The sequence below is a fragment of the Rhinatrema bivittatum genome, chromosome 7 (genome assembly GCF_901001135.1).
Source record: "Rhinatrema bivittatum chromosome 7, aRhiBiv1.1, whole genome shotgun sequence".
Taxonomy (NCBI): Eukaryota; Metazoa; Chordata; class Amphibia; order Gymnophiona; family Rhinatrematidae; genus Rhinatrema; species Rhinatrema bivittatum.
In genome coordinates, this window is record NC_042621.1 from 227,136,448 (window position 1) to 227,157,475 (window position 21,028).

At 40.6% G+C, this 21,028-nt stretch overlaps 1 protein-coding gene across 15 annotated transcripts in view; it reads left to right on the top strand.

The window, feature by feature from the left end:
* Nucleotides 1-21,028, top strand: part of CPEB3 (cytoplasmic polyadenylation element binding protein 3) — a 436,394-nt gene that overhangs the window by 372,301 nt on the left and 43,065 nt on the right. For all 15 annotated transcript variants that reach the window (XM_029609927.1, XM_029609929.1, XM_029609925.1 and 12 more), the window contains 2 exons: nucleotides 14,429-14,543; nucleotides 14,954-15,135. In XM_029609927.1, the coding sequence (XP_029465787.1) occupies nucleotides 14,429-14,543; nucleotides 14,954-15,135 (297 nt within the window). The remainder of the gene's footprint in view (nucleotides 1-14,428; nucleotides 14,544-14,953; nucleotides 15,136-21,028) is intronic.

The following is a 21,028-nucleotide window of genomic DNA, read 5'->3' on the forward strand; positions in this document are numbered from 1 at the left end:
CATTTCTTTTTTTTTTCTTCTTCTCCTTCCTGCTCAGCTGGAACCAGCTCTAGGATCTTGGCACCAAGAGCCTGCATGTGCAACTACCCAAGAATAATATTTTTAACCTTATTTTAATAGATATGCACTGACCAACATACTCAGCCCTCCCACCCCCAACTTAAATTCCCTTTTCACACACACACACACACACACACACACACACACACTCTCTCACTCTCTCTCACTCTCTCACTCACTCTAGTTTTTGGTCATTGCAGCAATGGTCCTGATGCTGGCAGCCATGCACCAGAGCTCATTCAGGAACTCTGTATCATGGTATCTAAATCTAGCCACCAGATGTCACACTTCCTGGTGATATCTGCTCCTCTACCCCATGCCCATTAAGGGCTGTGAGTGTTGCCATTGCAGCATCTCCAGCCTCAGCCAACCCAGGAATGTGGAAGGACCTGATGTAGTAATCAAAATAGAGGTCGTCTACATGGCAGTATACAGTGCCGTCACTGGGCAGACTCCTCTATCACTTTTTGTTTTCAATTAAAAAAAAATTCACTAACCCAAATCCTACTTATGCAAATCCCAGAAGGGAAGAAAAAGTAATTGTATGATGTCAACCAGATTTACAAGTAGATGAGTTAATGAATAAATGTTTTTAAAATTAAAAGAGACACAAGGTTTGATGATATAGTTTCATCAGTCATATTGCTATAAACTTTTCCATTAAAGTAATATATTGTATGCAGGTATAATTTTCTCTCATCATTTCTGGAATTTTATTTTCTGAAAGCCAAAATATTTCATCTATGTGATATATAAATAGTTATATAAGTTGAGGAACAAAGCTGGTTCTAAGTGAATTCATTATATTAAGCATATTAAAACTCTGAGCAGCAACAGAGGTGCTCTCATGAGGTGAAGTAAGGCAGCCCCTCAGGCAGCAAGATTTGGAAGAGGCCAGAAGGTGCCCCCACCACCCAAAAAATAACATTCCTGTGTGCCTTACAACAAATATTGAAGTGCCCGCTGGGCTGTGATGACTGCATTCTACTGCAGCAAAAGAGATCCAGCGGGGCCATGACGAATCCCATCCCGCTGCAGTCTGAACAAAGGAGGCCTGGCAGGGAGGCGAAGACCCTGAGAGTATGTACATGCGTGTGTGTGTGTGTGAGCCTGTGTGCGCCCCTGTGAGAGAGACTGTGTTTGCATTCATGCATATGAGAGAATCTGTGTGTTGTGCATGTGTATGGGAGCCTGTATGCATGTGTGTGTGTATGAGGAGCCTGGGTATGTGTGTGGGAAACTGTATGTCTATGTGTATGAGAGCTTTGTGTGTGTGTTGTGAGTGAGAGCTTGAATGCATGTGAAAGGATATATTTTGTATGACCCCTTTCCCCCAGTCCATGACACTCAGAGTGCTGAAAATCCAAAGATCCTAGCTATGGAAAGCTGGGATCTTTTTTAATTGTTGGGTGGTGTTTTTCTCTTTTGAAATGGTTTATTGGTTTTTGTGAACTTTTAAACAGAATTTTTAGTTTAATTATTATGTGATGTCCTGTTTATCTATTATGTTGTATTATTTTTGCACTGTATACAGAGTCTGGCTTATGCAGTCTCCACTTCAGTTTTTTCTGTACATTTCTGTTTATACTGTACTCTATATTTGGTGGTGTTTTGTCTATGCAGTGCATGTGTAATTGAACGAGGTATTCTGATGGCATGTAATTTATATATAGGGGTCTACAGCAGCTTGGCTTATTATGGTTTCCTAATAGGAGATGTATTGGTGTTTGTAGTGTTGCCTTTTCATAGGTAGGATTGTTACTGTTTGAGTGCTGGTATTTAGTGCTGTTTTGGTATGGGAAGTTTACTATATTGTAGTTGTAATTCAGTTTACTAATAGCTTTCTAAGGGCCAAGCCCACATCAAACACACTTTACAATAGACCTACTACCATATGGGTTCCAAGTGTCTTTTTTGCAGGGTTTTCAGGTTGGCATCACAACAGTACATGTAAAAATATTATACGTCATCTGCTAGCATTAATATCCCGCATCTGATTTATTTGTAATTAGTTATTTTCTGTGTATCTTTGCTGAGAGAACTTACCAGATATAGAAATGAAAAAAAAATTATGGCAAACAATTCCATTCATGTGTCAGTAAATTAATTTTTCTACAGATTGTTGCCAGATCTATTAAGAATTACATTGCATCTACAAGGGTGTTCAACCTTAGTGTTCAAGGGCTACCAACACATCTGGCTTTTATCCAAAATATGCAAATTAAGTATACATCAGATTCACTGTATACAATGAAAATCTCACAAATATTCATTGTGGATGTCTTGAAAAGTAAACCTATCTGCAATCTTCAAATACTGTCGTTTGACTCTACTGTGAAAGATCAATATTGATTACTGAAATGGGAAATATTCAAGCAAATGTACTGTATCTACAATCAACTACCATGAAATAAATCCTTTTGTCCCATTAACATTCATAACCTGGAAACTTTGAAAATGTCTGTTTCTCCATATTCTTGATACTTTTTTGCCTCCATTTTATGTTTTATACACCACCTTGAAACCACTTATACAATAATGAGCAGTACTAAGGCTTTTGAAGTAACATTTTAAAAAATAATTTAAATCTGCATCTGAATTGTGACAAGGAAGAATGCAGAGCACTGTTCAGGAAATAGTTTGGCCACTTCTTTAAAGGTAAGCATTTTGCATGGCTTCATGCCAGTGGATCACATGAGCCATCAGGTGTCTTCAAAAGGAGCCCCCAAGCTGGGAGTTCTAAGGCTTTGAATCTGGTTTCTAATCGCCAGCAGTTTGCTTCAACTGCATTTTTTTTTCTTTTGAGGTGAGGGTAAGGAGCTGTCTAGTTCACTCTTTAAAGTCTTTTCCAGAATTCTTTCTAACATTTTTCATTTTACTCTCAGGAGCAAATTCTTTAGTAACATTTATGAACTAACACCTTTAGAGTATGGTGTCCGTTCTCTGGACTTGCTCAAGTGAACTGTGGCTGACTTGCCCTTCAGGGAGTCTGCGTCTTCATATCAAACTGTCTTCCCACAACAAGACTCTTCAGTACCACCTAAGGGAAATACTTTATTATGTTGAGGATGTTGTCCTCATTCCTGGACTTGCACTGAAAACTGGCTAGTTCTACTGATCAGATGGCTCTTAAGCAGTAGTGTGAAGGCATTTACCTGTGAATAAGTCTGTTGCTCACGCATCATGCTCAGCCTGGCAAACAGTCATTTTTTATTTTATTTTATTGAATTCTAAACTTAATGACAAGAGAAACTTGTATGGAAAACAGTTTCAAGACCAACAAAAGGAAAATTATTAAAATTATCATAAAACAGAAAAATGTTAATCTTGAAAGAAAATCAGTCCATTAAAGTTTTGAGGGGAATGATGATATCACAAGAAGAAATAGAAAAAGGAGGAAACTAAGCAATGAAACCGTAGCTGCCATTTATAAGCAAGTCAACAGGAGGAAGTTTTAAGTAGTAGTTGTAGTGGGAGGAGGAGTGTTGCCAGAGTATCTCTACTTGTTCCCAGTGTGATACTTAAAGCCCTGAATTGAGGAGGGTATAGAAATATATCTTACTGCTTGATATTTAACCACACATTTATAGGAGTAATTTAGCCGGAGGATACATCAAAAGAAATGGTCTCCTTTTCTGTTGAGTAGACTTAGCCATGTCTGGAAAGACATGAATTTTAGAATTCAAAAAGGCTACATTTCTGGCAATGGAAAAAAAAAGTTTTGTCACCCAATCTCTGCCTGGTTGAAACTGAGTGCATCTTCTGTCTTTTCCAGAACACCTATTAAGTCAAGGAAATAAAATGACAATTGTGGATCTAACGACCTTCTTTCTTTGATAAAGGGGGGGGGGGGGGGGAACAATAATATGCTCTGGAAATGGGTTGACGAGCATTTTCGGGAATTTTCTGTTTTTCTATAAAATACATTTTTAACAGAACCATAGGAGGGGGGCATAGTTAATTTAGGAAAATCAATAAAATCCAATGAGCGATTTATAATCTTTTTCCAGTTTCTCCACTTTGCTGAGAATTACCATATTATCTTTGACCAAATACTATTCATTCTCCAGAAGTCTATCTGGTTATTAATCACCTAGCCTTGGAGAAAGGCACTACTCATCACTGGGCGTTAGCAACATGGCACAGTGTATCTGGTTCCAGCACCGCTTACCTGATTCCTGCTTTTCCATCCACCACTCGCTGCTGCTTTAATTTGGCCTCCTCACTATTGGTGGCCCCAAACCCTGCTTCTCTCTAGCATCTGACATCAGTCAACGCTGGCATTAGAGTATCCCTGTTTGTTCCTCTGCAGGCAAGGCACTAAGAGAGAGACCTGCAAATATGTGCTAAAATAAAGAACCAAATCCAGAAGACCCACTGCTACTCCAGTAGTCGAGGACTCCTCCAGGGCTGAAACTCTGTAGTCTGTCAGTGATGGAGCTCAAGCTTGTGCATCCATCCCCATTACTCCCAGGGATACAGGGTAGGCCCAAGTCTTCCCCTTCCTTTAAATCATCATGTCAGTAAAGTTAGGTGCAGTAGCACAAAGAGTATTTACTGCTGCATTCCTCCATTTTGAACACAACCCCCCAGAAGGACAAAATCTCAGCCATTTGATGAAAGAAGGTTTGCCTTATCTCTCACCATATTGGTGGATTAGTTATAAGAAGGATTTCTCCCCAGTGCTTGAAGTCTCTTGCATGAAACCAACATGTCTCTCTGAATAACTTACAGGCCAATACAGTACAATACGCTCCGGAGCTCACTGTTAGCCGGCATTTGGACGGACGTTTTCGAGGCGCTAGCTTTACCCCTTATTCAGTAAGGGGTAATAGCGTGTCCAAAATGTGCATCCAACCCCCCCCCCCCCCCGAACCCTAATAGCACCCGCAACATGCAAATGCATGTTGATGGCCCCTATTAGGTATTCCCGCGCGATTCAGTAAGTAAAATGTGCAGCCAAGATGCACATTTTACTTTCAGAAATTAGCGCCTACCCAAAAGTAGGCACTAATTTCTCCGGGCACCGGGAAAGTGCACAGAAAAGCAGTAAAAACTGCTTTTCTGTGCACCCTCCGACTTAATATCAAGGCGATATTAAGTTGGAGGTCCTGAAAGTTTAAAAAAGTAAAAAAATAAAAAATAAATAAATTTGAAATAGGCCCGCGGTTTGCGGGTTGAAAACTGGACGCTCAATTTTGCCGGCGTCCGGTTTCCAAACCCATGGCTGTCAGCGGGCTTGAAAACCGACGCCGGCAAAATTGAGCATCGGCTGTCAAACCCGCTGACAGCCGCTGCTCCTGTCTGAAAAGAGGTGCTAGGGACGCGCTAGTGTCCCTAGCGCCTCTTTTTACCGCCGGGTCTAATTTAAATAAATTTATTTACTGAATCGCACGCACAGGAGAGTGGCCTGTGCGCTTGCTCGCTCTCCCGCTTTTTTACTGTATCGGCTCGTTAGTAAATGTTGGCAGAAAAAGACCCAAATGACCTTCCAGTCTGCCCAGCAAGTTTATTATTTTTTTAGGGTAGTAACGGCTGCTCTTTGCAGGTTATCCCCATGCCTTCGTTAAGGGTGGTAACTGCCACACTGTTCAGGTTAACCCAATTAATATGTTTTCCCCTTTCTTCATTCACATCATTTAGCCACTGGGGATCCTTTGTGTTTATCCAATGATCTTTTGAATTTCATTACACTCTCTTGTGTTTAACTCTTCCAGGAGAGCATGCCATGCATTCACCAACCTGCCTGTGAAGAAATATTTCCTGACAATGTTCCTGAGTCTGTTCCATTAGAGTTTCATTTAATGGCCCCTAATTGGTTATCTGCCTCCTTAGGGATGGTGTAAAGTAGGGATGTCAATCGGGTGCCCCATCGTTTCTGTTATCGGGTTCGTGTGGCCGCTGGAAAATCTGTTTCCAGCGGATCAGCATTTTTTTTTTTTTTTTTTTTTTAGTGAAAAATCGTTTTTTCGGATTAGTGCGCGCAAACTCCCGTTAGTGCGCACTAACAAAAATAGCAAAAAATAACAAGTAACAAAAATTTACAGTTTTTGTTAGTGCGCACTAACGGGAGTTTGCACACACTAATGGGGACTTAGCATGCACTAAGCCGAAAAATGATTTTTGACAAAAATTTTGGGGAAATGTGATCGTTTCTCATTTTTCACGAATTTTTGACGAATTAAGAAATATCGTACGATATTTTAATTTGTCAGAAAAACGATTCACATCCCTAGTGTAAAGCTACATTTCCACGCTGGAGTTGAAGGTGACTGCAAACCTTTTTGTACTGGTTAACAAAGGTGTAACTTACGCTGAGGGTTGTATTTCTGCAGGAATCTGCTGTAGCTGGTGCTTCCTCAGAGGGCCTCTCAAATTAGTTGGTAAGGTCAGTGCATGCTCTAGGATCCTGCTCTTCAGGCCACCGGAGCATATGTATATGCCTTTCAGACAGGGCCGATGCTTCCCAACAGGCAAACTAGGCGGTTTCCTAGGGCACCAATCATTAGGGGGCACTGAAGAGCAGCCATGTGGAGCCACAAGCAGAGCCTATCCTACTTGCGGCCCAGAAGAGCACAGAATCGGCTGGCTGTGAGCAGTTCCCATCCTGCTTGCGGCCCAGAAAAGCACAGAATCGGCTGGCTGTGAGCAGTTCCCATCCTGCTTGCGGCCCAGAAAAGCACAGAATCGGCTGGCTGTGAGCAGTGCCCATCCTGCTTGCGGCCCAGAAGAGCACATAATCGGCTGGCTGTGAGCAGTTCCCATCCTGCTTGCGGCCCAGAAAAGCACAGAATCGGCTGGCTGTGAGCAGTGCCCATCCTGCTCGCGGCCGAGAAAAGCACACCCTCGACGGGCCACAAACGGCATCTCAGCATCCGAGGCAGGACCAGGGGGAGGGGTGGGGGGTGAGCACAAGGCAGAAGGTTCATCTAGGGTGCCTAATACCCTTGCACCGGCCCTACTTTCAGGACTGCTAGCACCTGCTTTCCCATGCCCTTCAGGTGCGATAGATCAAAATGATACTAGAGATCAATAGACTACATTTTTCTCTGAATTGTGGGGACTGTTGCCTCATGCTTCTTCATATTCCAGAGGCCACATCATTATCCTTTTTTTCCAGGTAATATTTGGCACAGATTGATGACAAGATGCAAGCCCAGCCTTGCAATCAGTAGTTGCTGCAGGTCATGCTCCTCAGTTGCTTTAGGTGTTACTGGCTGTGGTCTTTGGGTGCTAGCTTTATGGATTGAGAGAACTGAGCTGGTGTAATGACACCCTCTTATAAAATACTAGGTATATTTTGTTCCTCAGGCCAGTGAAAGCCGCTTTCTGCTTGGAGCTAATACAGGACGTACTCCTCTTGGGGCTGAAGCAATCCATGTCTTGATCTTACAGACATCGCCCTTCACCTCTCCCTTTCAGAATGGATGTAGTCTGATTCCCTTTTGGAAAGGATAAAATGTCCAACAAGAGATGGGGAATGGAAATTCCCCTCTTCCTTCTTTTCAGTGGAAGCATGAAATCCTAGACCTCATTGGAGTCAGCCTAAGCCACGCTCCATTGATGCCAACAGTTAGATTTCACCTGAGGGTGAGGTGATCTCCTTGTGGACCTCCACACTGCAGCATAAGTAATACCTTAAACTTTCAGTCTGATGGTATAGCACCTGCAAATTTTAACAGTCGGTACAATTGGCATCTAGAGGGCAACAAGTATTATGAAACACTTTTAAGCTGTGGGCACTTCAGTTCTGTAGTACTGATAGCTTTCCTCTTTGACATTAAAGGTTTCAATGCCTCTAAAGATCTTGCTCCAGATATGCTTGGTTGATCCCCCTTAGTGAAGGCATTTTGAGTCTGTAGTCTGTGATATTAAAAATAAGTATCAACCTTATCACTTAGACCAGAGGATTTATAACCTGATCCATTCTAGGTTGCACCTAGCATCTTTATGCATAAGCTATTTCCAGACTATGCTTAGACCCAGACGATGAGGGTAGTATGCATCTGGATCTTTCAAGTGGCAGCTTTTCTGTATGTGTACTGCTGTGTCTTCCTGTAGGCTTCTGCTATATTGGTAATTTTTTAAAGACAGCTTGGACAGCATTCCCTATATGGTGTTGCAGAATACATCATTTCTTGACAGCATAGGATCGTACCCCTCATGATCATTTCATTGCATGCACTTTAATGCTAATGCTAGTTATAGTAAAACTCTTTATTTATTTATTTATTTATTTATTTATAGCTTTTATATACCGAAGTTCAAGTAACAGGGTTACTTATCAGTTCGGTTTACATTCAACAAGCAAGCGAACAATGACAACAATTGTCTTACATTGAACAGGGAATCTAACAACTTGGATGAACATAACTTGGAAGAACCAGAGAAATAAAGAGTAATCGTAGCTGGACTTGTGGGGTATCAAGCCTGCAGTTAGGGGAGGGATGGCTGAAGGGGGAGGAGGGAAAGGTGAAACTATCGATTTATTAATAAATGGGAAATATACTTAGGGGAAGGCCCTGGGTGAGGGCAGTCCGAGAAGCTGTGGATGGTCCGTGATGTTATGGGAAAGCTTGGCAGAACAGAAATGTCTATGGAGACGTCTTTTGAGTGCAAAAATAATTTTTTCACCCAGTGTGGACAAAAGATGCTTTACATATTTATCCGTTTAGGACTGCCTGAAATCTCACTCCTGCCCTTTTTTGAGGCTTTGAAGATTGTACTGGACTGGACTATGTTATCATACCATGTCAAGATGTTAGTGCCTCTGCCCTTCAGAATATTAAAATTCAGTGTCTATGGATCTGCAGAACTTGAGCAATGGCAGTGTCACTAAAACAATACCTGAGCTTTGAAACTATTCGTACTTTTAAACCTTGAGTGACACAACCTTGGGATTCTCTTGTTTCTTAGATGCCAAAGCTTGGAGAAAAGGAGGATTTAAAAGGCCTCGTTTTGTACTAGGAGACAATCTTTTGTTTGTTGGGCCTACAGCATTGTCACATCTAAAAGTCAAATCTCTGGCTCTCTGCATTTGGAAAACAGTAAAGTTACTCCAGTAATATGTGAAAGCCTCCTCTTTATTTGTGGAACCACGTGCAAGCATAGTCTATTTCTATTGGTTCTCCACATCCAGGGCAGTATTGTTTAATATGGGCACATTAAAGGGAGATGTAGAATGTTTTCTGTGGTCCTGTATCTCTGTTTTTGGCATTAAACAAGGGGAAAATGCTCCTCAAGCAGAATGGAAATGTCTTTCTCAACAGGGAGAGGTTTTCATTGATATGCATTGGCCAGAGGCTTCTGCACTCCCTACCAGAGGTGTCTGTGTATTAAAATAAATAAATAAAACTTTTGGGCATTTTCATTAACTGCCATATGCAGGAAATTATTGGAATAAGTTTGATTATTCCCCCTTAGTGCTAGTAAAAGTATATATGCTGTAAGATTGCATACGTGCTTTGCAGGGAGTGGAGTTTGGTCGGGGAGGTAAAGTACATTAGATGATTTGATTTTCAAAGGTACTGTGCATACTCTGTATTTTTATTTTATTTATTTAGATTTATATTCCTCTTTTCACACTTTTTTCAGCACTTCAAAGTGGATTACAGTCAGGTATTTCCTTATCCCCAGAGAGCTTACAATCTAAGGCCTGGATTCATCATTCTTTGCAGAATGATGAATCCTGTGAAAATGATGGGGTGAGCCTGCGAAAGCCCGCAGCCTTCGCACCACGGCGGTGCGCCGGCTGCCGGCTTTCACACCAAATATCACCACCGTGAAAGAGAAGCCACTGCCAACTCCACTCCCTCCCTGCCTCGACTCCTCCCCTCCCCCTAATTTGCATTATATCGCATGCGAAAAGGCCTTATCGCGTGCGTTAGGGCCCTAACGCACACGATAAAGCTTTTAGAAAATAACCCCCTAAGTTGGTACCTGAGGCAATGGAGGATAAAGTGACTTGCCCAAGGTCATAAGGAGTGACAGCAGGGCTCAAACGCTGGTCTCCTGGTTCATAGCCCACTGCTCTAACCACTGGGCTACACCTCCACTCTTATACCTGCTCCCAGTCAGGTGCAAAGTACCTGCATTGTGTACCTCAATTGAATTTTCAAAATTTGAAAAGTATCCCTGAGCATGCAAGATGCCCTACAGTAGGGACAGAAATGGGCGACCACTTGGAGCGCCAACATGCTTTGACAGGGGTTGAGGTGCCAATAGTTCATGCTGCTGCTGTAATGGCAGGAATAGTTCTGAGCATTCTCACATGTCATTGGAGGGGACCCTGCCCAGTTCATCATCAGATGGGGACCTCCCACAGCTAGCTGGAACTTTGAAGGGGGACACTGCTTCTGTCTCTCCAGAATATCTAGATCACTGGTTGGCTCTCCCCAATAGAAATATCTGTGGGCTTTTTCTTTGTCACAGTTTGGGCTTTTGGTTGCTTACACTTAGAATTTCTGCTAGCATTCCTCCATATTCTGAGTTCCTAGACTGATGTGCTTTTGAGCTATATATCAAGGAGTGATCTTGAACTAGGCTATTTCAGAGGTGGCCAAATCTAGCCCTCAAGATGCACAAACAGGCTGCATTTTCAGGATATTCACAATGAATATGCATGAGCTAGATTTGCAAGCTCTGCCTCCATGGTGTAAAAATCTAGCTCATGCATATTCATTACAGATATCCTGAAATTCAGGCTTGATGGTAGCTCTTGAAGACCAGCGTTGGCCCCCCTTACGGCTATATGTTCATATTGAACCCAAATTATTTGGATACATGTAGCTTAATCCCATTTCATACTTTGACTATGAGTCTAGGTGTAAGTTCTTAGGGGTTACCACTGTTTTTCTGTGGAGTCTGAGAGAGATTTATGTTTTCTGACTTGGCTTGCATTCTTTAATGTGCCAGAATTCTTCTGGAGCATGGCTAAGTTACCTAACTTTTTTAGCTCTTTTTTTTTTCTTGTAAACATTTTTCAACTCTGTTAATGCTTTGCCTATATTGTGCTACATGCATAATCTTACTTTCCATCTTTTATTTGTTGCTTCCAAGCATAGTAGTTTTCGTGTTGTTTAGTATTTGTCTCTCTTACTTGGTATCACTTAGTATTTATGAATATCTACTTGTCCGTAGGTACATATGTATGCATTTATATAGTTGCATATTCTTTTATTCTTCAAACTTCATGAAGTTCTCTTGGCTTTGGTGTTTGGTCTATAACCTGGGTTTGTTGTTTGGGGAGGAGATTAGTGATCATCTGCTTTAGTAAAATGATGGGTCTAATCTTACTTTGGGTATAGCTTCATTGTCTTCCATTCTGTTCATTGGGTGTACAGTTTCCTTTCTTTCCTGGTCCTCCTTTGAACATCAGATGCCTGTAAACCTGACACTCACTTGTAAACATCCTAGTTTACTAATCTCCAAAAGTGTAATTCCATGTGAAATTATTACCTTTCAGCAAAAAGAGAGATGATAGCTATGAGGTTTGTTCTCCAGAGGTAGTAGTTTGCATGATTCACACAACTGGCCTACCTCCCCCTGAGAAGTCAAAAGCGTGATAATATCATACTTCAAGACTGAATAAGCTGCTGGTGGTTTCTTGGCAGCCAAATTTAGTAGGCTCCTAACCACGGAAGCCAGAGTTAAAATTCCCCTGTTACTTCTTGTGACTCTGGGCAAGTTACTTCATCCTCCATTGACTCATGCATAAACTTAGGGGGACATTTATTAAGCTGCAATATTTTACCATAAGAGGAGCAAAATATCATGCTGCTGTCCTGTGATTATTAGGCAGTCCCCAGTAAATAGCACAGCAATTTTACAGCAATATTTTTTTATCGTGGAAAAAAATCAGTGATAAACAATATCACTGTGAAATGGGGAAAAACATGCAATGGTAGCCCACTTCGTGCGAGGCTGCCATCTTGTTAAAGGGCTACGTGGCTCAAAGGTTACTCAGGCGATCTAGGAAGACCCCTGCCCACCCCCTCACTCACCCTCCCCCCCCCTCCACCTCTAGAGGCGGCCCAGCAGGAGCAAAAGTCAAAAAAAGGAAATTAAAAATCTGATGGCAGTGTCCTGCCTCCCTTCCCAAACCCCTCCTCTCTTCATAAAAATCATCCCCTGGTTCTAACCCCCTCCCGCCCCCAAGACATCCAGTCACTGTACCACCCAGGCCTTCCCAAACATCCGTAGATGAAATTCCTGGATTCTAGTGTCCCTACCCCCACACTAGCAATCTCCCTGGACCCTCTCTTTACATAGAAAACTTCCCTGGTGTCTAGTGGGGCCCTCTGAACCCTCCCACATACCTTTTGAAGACATCCCTGATATCTAGTGGGGGCCCAGAGGCACCACCTAGCTCTGGGCCAGTCGAAGCCATCTTTCAAAATGACACTTATCGGCCTTTGCTCCTATCATAGGGGCAGAAGCCACTTGGTACTATTTTGAAAGATGGTGGCAACTGGCCTGAAGCTAGGAGGCCATCCAGGCCCCACTAGGGATATCTTCAAAAGTATTGGGGAGTCTGGGGAGCCCCCCACTATTGTCTTTTACATTTCATTTTTTGTCTTGATTTTATGTTAATATTTAATTATGAATATACTATTGTAACCTGCCCTGAACTTTGGGCACGGGTAATAAATTATTTTAAAAAATATTAATAACATGGAAGTTTTCTGTGTAAGGGAGGAGTCTGGGTGGGGGTGGATAGGGTGGGAGGAGCCACTGGAAACCAGGAATTTCATCAACGGAAATGTGGGAGGGTCTGGGAGGCAAGGGGTTGGACTCTTTAGGGGTTTAGAACCAGGGAAGTGATTTTTAGTTTTTTAATGGAAAGAGGAGGGGTTTGGGAAGGAGGGGGAAGGTATACATGACTTTAAATTTGTCTTTTTTCACTTTTGTCCCGCTGGACTGCTTCTAGAAGCTGCATGAGTGGGAGGGGGGGGGGGGATATTTTCACTTGGGGGGGGGTTTTCAGGCTGCATGGCCCTTCTAAATATTACCACAGGAGCATTGGGATGTGCGCTAGCATCCGATTCTCCTGTGGGAAAAATCTACACTAATTTCATTTTTGTTAAAATAACGTCCCTTATTTTTGGCAAGGCCCCTAATTTTTTTTTGCATAAGATTACCTATGCATTAGCTGCTTTGCATGCATTTGTAAATGTAATGCATGCAAATGTATGCAAAGCAGCCCATTTCAATAGGGGCCTTTTTTTGGGCAAAATATTGCACAATATTATCACAATCTGCAATTATCGTGCAATAAACAGCATTTTATGCATGATAATCACTGTTTTTTTGCAGATTAATTGCTTAACGAAGCTTAGTAAATGTACCCCTTAGATTGGAAGCCCTTTGGGGATAACGACATGCCTATAATACTTGAATGGAATATGCTTTGAAGTGCCTTAAAGGAGGAATATAAATCAATCAATTAATACATCTGATGGCTCTTGTGATTAGTGTAAATTCAAAAATATGTTACTGAAAAAAAAATTATAGCTTGGTAATTTTTTTTATGCCTTTCAGGAAAATCTGAGATGTTCAAGAATTTAAAGCCTCTATGAAACTGCTATGGCTATTAATAGTCACTTTATTTACATAATTTCTTGCTGTCTGTTGTGACAGGAAACTAAGATAGTGACTTTAATATCAATTTAGAAACAATATCTCATGTTTGTAAGATTTATTAAACTTGGCTGGGAGATGTATGTGCATTGCTGTTGTCTGCCTTGTCCAATGGGTTACTGAAATTGGACAAACACTCAAAGAACATTAGCTTATTCGCTCTGTTCAAGCAAGACCTAATTATTTTAAAGGTCTGGATATTACTTTATAAGACTCTGAAAAAAAAAATCAAATTTTCTGTAATTATTTAAAAAATATTTTACTACTTGTGGGTATGAGTTACTAAGACTTTTCTCCCATTTTGTGTTTATGGGAGAAATGCTTAGTAAATGAGCCCCTAAGTTAGACAGAATAAAAGGCAAGAATCTGTAGTGATATAGTAGCATTCGCTACAGAGAGAACTCATGTATTCCATTGCCCTCTGAAACCACAAACAGAATGTGTTCTTGATGCCTATATGCCTGCAATACTTGAGTTGTAAAGAACGTATATCTAATCAAATGTAAAAGCTCATATCCCTTTTTATAATTGTGGAGGGAGGGCTATAGGAACTCCATTTTAGTCACTGATCAGGCTAATGCTTGGCTCTCTGTGACTGCACATGCTAAATTCATAAATTGGATTTACTGGTTATCAAAATAGAAAATATGAATGTTTTGGTCTACTTTTTTGTATTCATCTTAAGTCAGTTGGCAACGAAATGAAGACCAGGTTGACCACTTTCTTTCAGGTGCAAATTCGACCATGGAACTTGAGCGATAGTGATTTTGTCATGGATGGTTCTCAGCCGCTGGACCCCAGGAAAACTATCTTTGTTGGGGGAGTACCACGACCTCTCAGAGCCGGTGAGTGGGAGCTCCTAAATCAAGTGATAGCTTTTAGAGGGAACAGGGATTTTAATTTTGGCTGAATTTCTAAACACTTCGACATGTTCCTTCTTGCATAAAAAGAATGAAACTTGCAAATGTTTGACATTTTGTCATCTGTTGGTAAATGGCATTGATTAATCTCCCACAACGAATTTTGAAATGTTAAGCTGCATTAATATTTATCCAAACACAAACCTTGTACGTCTCTTCATAATTATTCTCTGCTTGAACCCGTGAAACAACATTCCTCTTCAAGAGGTATTCATGAAGGAGACTTAACAGCCATATCTTTTGTTTAAAAGCTATTCAATGTTTTGTTTGAGGTGTGTGCAAGTTGGTGCAAAGGAAAGAAGTATGACGGTTGATTAAAATGTTTTTCTTTGCAGTTGAGCTGGCAATGATTATGGATCGTTTATACGGAGGTGTCTGTTATGCTGGCATAGATACAGACCCTGAACTGAAGTACCCCAAAGGTGCTGGTAGAGTAGCTTTCTCCAATCAGCAGAGTTACATTGCTGCTATTAGTGCTCGCTTTGTTCAACTCCAGCACAATGACATTGATAAACGGGTAAGTATTAATACAGTAACTGTTTCACTTTAATTACTTGGACAAAAGTAGAATAATGCGAACTCCTTTTTCTCTTAATAATTTGTGTATTATTTGAGTCTAGAATTTAGAGAGTCTAAAACTCAATCAACTTTGGGTCCAGAGAGGCTTTCTGGAAGCAGGTCTCCTGCTGAAATGGGGGCATGTACCATGCCAGGTAAAATATATATATTCCCACTCATTGTGAAGCTAGGGGTCCTGCTTGAAAGCTCAAATGTATTATAATAATTCTTAGCTGGTCCAATAAAAGGTATCGCATTCTGCAAAGAATTTATTTCTGCATTGGTTACTGATACTGCCGATTCCTGTTACTCCTGCAAAGCAGCTTCACTGTTCACACTATATGTGATCTTCCTGCTCCTTGTTGTGTCCTTGTCACAAATTGGTGACAAGGTATGCAGCAGAATGGTAAACTGTATTCATGGTGCAGTGAATACACTTCATGCCTACTAATTAAGTCAGCATTATTTTCAGATGAAAATCAAAGGCTCTGTTCTCAAAGCCTGCTTCCCACATCCCAAAATGTGATAAAAGATAACGAGAAGGCATGCATTCTTGGTTCAGGACAGAAAGAAATGACTCATCTGAAAATGTACAATGTTTTTGGTAAAATGTCTGTCTAAATCTACAACAAATCTTACAGGCACAGCTTATAAATTCACATAAACCCTTTGAAGTTGATTCACATCCAGCAATTTTTGCAAATAGCCAAATATTGTGTTTGCTCTCAAATATCTACTATCATTATTAGATTCCTTTTTGCCTCTGCTCCACTCAAAAATGGTTTAAATTTTATTTGCCTTAAATTGTATGTTTATGTGATCAATGCAATAAATGAAATATCTGTTATATGGCATAATTGCAGCAGACGCACACAGTTTTTGGGGGATGTCACAGGATTTTGCATACGAAAAATTTTGGATTCTTGGTACAAATCAAAAGAGAGAGATTCAAAAAAAGAAACAAATGTTTTTATCTGCATTTGATCTGTTGAATCTCTAAAAGCAACATTTGAACACAGATTTTTTGCTGAAGGGTTTTTTCCCCATCTTTTTTAGGCAAATATCCTTTCAACTGATTAGTCCATGTTTATGGTGGGGCATTGGGAAGAAATGATAGAAGGTTTGAGGAATCTTTCTGCATTGCAGTATTTTTAGTCCTGTTTATTTCATTCTGAAATTAAAGCATAGTAGCTAACTACAACACATTCTGAATTTTTTTTCCAATATTTTGTGGTTTCGGCACCTCTATGATTCCAAGATTCTAAGAGCCATAAATCACAGTCTAATGTTTAACTTTAGTATAACCAGTTTGTAGGTCAGTACTTTCTTAACATTTAAGGGCACGGATTGTAAACTGTAAATGCCTTAAATATGTTTCTATCTGCAAGATACCATAAAGATGTTCTTAATAAAATAGCGTATACTTTGTCAGTTACAGAAAATGATAGAACATTCTGGGAAAGGAGGAGCCTATTCCAAGGTGGAACCAGCCTACTGATGCTAATGTTTAAAAAGGAGATAGAGCAGCGTTTAAACTAGAACATGGGAGAAAGCCGACAATAGTTCAGCAGTACATGATTCAAAAAGATCCTAACAAAACTGGAGGGTCTGAGCATCCTGGCAGAGGCTCCAGTAAAGACTGAATTATCCAAGTGTATTAGTAAAGAGCAGATTAAGTTAAGAGTCCAAATTATCCCTATCAACTGTAGGGAAGGTTTTATATACCAAAAAAAAAAAAAATACCTGAAATGTTTGTATGTAAATACCAGAGGTCTAAAAAAATAAAGTGGGAGAGTTAGAATGTATAGCCCAGAATGAAGAAGTAACCACAATTGTCACCTCAGAGACCTAGTGGAAGGAGGATTACCAACGGGATAGTGTGATACTAGGATACAGATTGTTACATTGATAGACTGGATCAAATTAGTGTGGGCTGGGATGGTGGGGGTTATATGTTAGGATTGGCATAGAGTCAAACATGATAAAGATCCTGCAGAAGACTAAATGTACTGTGAAATCTATATGAATTTCCATGTGTAATGGGAAAGAGTATAGTGGAGGGTGTCAGGGGTGGCTGAAGGCAATCTACTACCTGAGGCGAAGGATGAAATGGTGTCGTGTCCACCCCCCCCCCCCCCATGGCCCGGTGCAGGTGAAATCACCGAGGGCCAGGACAGGAGGAAGGCAATGGAGGGTGAAGTGACTTGCATAAGGTCACAAGGAATAGCAATAGGATTTGAACCCTGGCTTCCCTTGTTTGCAGCCCACAGCTCTAACCAGTCAGTTTATGGGTGTTATTTTTTTGTTCTCAGTCTTCAGCGTTCGCACTAGGGGGCGCTGGAGAAATGTTTAATGGGGAGGGGCGGCTGTTGGTCACCCCACTCCTTTGTTCCCTATTGCCTGCCTCCCTTTTCCAGGATCTGCCCCCTGGGGGTGTGAGAGGTTGGTGAATGGTGGGAGTCTCTGTGTGTGACACACTCTCTCTTAGGGCTGATACAAGCGTATTGGGTGCCCTAGACAAACCTTAGAGCCTTTCATTCCCCCTTCCGTCCTCTCCCCACATAATTAAAACTTGTGCATTCTTTTCCATTTTAAAATGTATTAACTTCCCCAACCTACAAAGGCAGATTGCATATGGAAAATAGACATTTAAAGTACAATCTTCTGAAGTAAAAATATCACTTACAGTATATATTATATAGGCATACACTGCAAAAAAAACAAACACATTTTCAATAATAATAGTTTAATAGACTTAATAAACCACCTTTCTCATAGTAATCAAGGTGGTTTACTGGGTCCCATATCCAGATGTGGATGTGGATATGGATGTGGACTTGGACTTGGACCACAGAAAGCCAGGAATAAACTGAACTACAATTCCAATATAGTAAGTCTTCCATATCATAATTGCCAGCACTCAAACTATGAAAAAGCCATACTGCAAATATTACATCAGGCTCTAAACACATTACACCTCCTATTTGGAAAACAGATTAAAGCCAGGTTGTTGTAAATCCCTACACAGAAACTACATGCTAGCAGAATACCTAAAGCCTCAGTCACATAAGCAAAACACAGATAGACCCTCACCAAATACAGAATAAAGAGATCATAAAATATACATTGAAACATGCAGACAAAAACTGAACTGGAAATCACAAGAAGCCAAACTCTGTAAGCAATGCAAACACAATCAAGAAATATAAAACATTAAACATACCAATAAAAAGAATGTCAAATCTGCTGTTAAATTCAGCCAATTAAAACATTTATTTTATTTATTTAAAGTTTCTTTTATACCGATGACCGTTTACACATCGCATCGGTTTACAGTTAAAAAGGAACAAATGGGCAGAACCCTTACATATAACATTGAAAAAACAGGTTAACTTTTGGGCAGGGCCCTTACATGTAACTGAGAACAAGGAGGTTAAAACTGGGATAGGGTATAGAGCTGACTATGCTGCGCAGCGTCCGTGATATCAATAAATAGATACAGCAAAATCACAACTATTTACAAAAGCTAATTACATAAGTAGCCGAGTCAAAGTACAAAATCGATGGGTATGAGACGTATTCCGAGAAGTAGATTCCTAGTCATGTAGCAAATTCTTAGTTACTCAATTTTTAGTTAAACAGTGGGGGTTTATGTAATGGCAGGTGATGTGTGGTAAGCTTGCTGGAAGAGCCATGTTTTCAGTTTTTTCTTGAAAGAGGGTGTGTATGTTTCCAGGCGTATATCGGGAGGCAGGGAGTTCCATATGGAGGGGCCAGCGAGAGAGAAAGCTCTGCTTATGGTAGATGATAATTTGAAAAATTTGATGGGTTGGGCACGTAGGGTTCCTTGGAGGGCTGTACGTGTGGGTCTAGTCGAGGTACGGGGGAGGAGTGGGGGGTTAATCCAATTGAGGTTAGAGTTCAACAGACTTTTGTGGATGATGGAAAGGGCTTTATAGAGAATTCGGGAGTGTATAGGGAGCCAATGAAGTTCGATAAGTGTGGGGGTGATGTGATCTCTTTTTTTTGAATTTGATAGTATCCTAGCGGATAAAAATGTATAAAAATGTTTAAAATATTACCAAACAAAATATTTCAAAACAGAAGATATATCACATCCAATAATTAAAACTAACAAGGATAAAAAAAAAAAATCTCCCACTCTCTATACCTGGGAACTTTAGATTTCCAGTCCTCCTGAAATTATCGTACATTGGAGGAAGGTAAACAAACTTTAAATCTCTTTCACACACATACATGCAGGTACTCTCACATTTGCACACACTTGCGCTGGAACTCTCCCTCAAAGACACGCACATACACAAAAACCCTCTCATATGTACACATACCCACTCTCTCATACACACAGAAGCTGCCACAGACACACACACACTCGCGCGTGAGCAAAAAATACACACAAAAAATACTCACACAAGTAGACTGCCTCTCTCACACACAAAAATTGTGCCTTTTCCCATTCTTCCGCCTCCACCGACCTGGGCTCTGGTGGCGGCCCATGGCCTCCTTTAGCTTTTCTTTGACTGCCACTACCTTGGTTTCCGGCGGTGGCTCGCAGCCTCTTTTTTTCTTCTCGGCCGTCACTCTCCTGGGTTCCGGCAGCGACACTTGGGCTTCTCTTCCATTTCTTTAGCTAGAGCTGTAGCAAGGCAATTTGGTGCCTATGGCCAAGTGAAAATCTACGCCGTCGTCCTTTACACAAGACATGACACCACGAGTTGGAAAATTCTGTTAAATAATTTTATAGCAAAGAGTATTAGAGGCCCTAGGAAAACTTTATAGCCTTGCATCCCATCCCATCACACCTTCCTCACACACAATTAAAAATTATGCATTTATAATACAGATTTTACATGAAAAAGAACATTCAAAGCACAGTCTTCTGAAGTAAAAATATTACTTACAATATGTATATTATATTTACATGCACTGCTGAGGTGCCAACCAGAAAACCCTGCAAAAAAGCAAGAGATGCTTGGAATCTATATGGTATTAGGCCTACTGTAATGTGTCTTGGGCATGGGCATGACCCTCAGAGTCATGAGAAAAAAATAATTTCTATATAAAAATAGCACTAACTACCAGCACTCAAACAGCAACAACCCTGCCTATGAAAGTTAATACTACAAATATTACACCAGGCTTAAAATAGTAATTTACTCACTATTAGGAAATCAGAATAAGCCACGCTGCTATAGATCCCTACATAGAAACTGCACACTAATGGAATAACTCACTTCAATCACATGTGCCAAGCACAGATAGATCCTCAAATACATAATAAAGAGACCATACAGTATAAACAGAAATGTACAAACAAAAATTGAACTGGAAACTGCAACAAGCCAAATTCTGTATGCACTGCAACAATGTAAAAAACAGAACATTACCATTCTTTATAAAACAAAATTAGTAAAACCATACCAATAAAAAGAATAATTCAAAGCAATTATTGAATAGAATAACATTCAGTAATTAAAAACATATAAAAATCTTCCAAACATAATACAATATTTCAAAACAGAGACATCAAATAACACCCAACAATTAAAATAAGGATTTTTAAAAATTCCCCGTTATCCATACCTTGGAACTTTTGATTTTCAGATGTTCTGATATTGTCATGGATTAGCAGGCAGAGAGTAACCGGGGTAGATGAGCACACACATGCTCCCTGTCACTCCCTCACATATGTACACTCATGCTCTCTTGCTCTCCCACACACATGTGCGCTCTCACTCTCCCACAGGCAAGCACACACAACACATGCTCTCTTGCTTTCCCACACAAGCACACATGCTCTGTCGCTCTCCCACATATATGTTCTCTCTCCC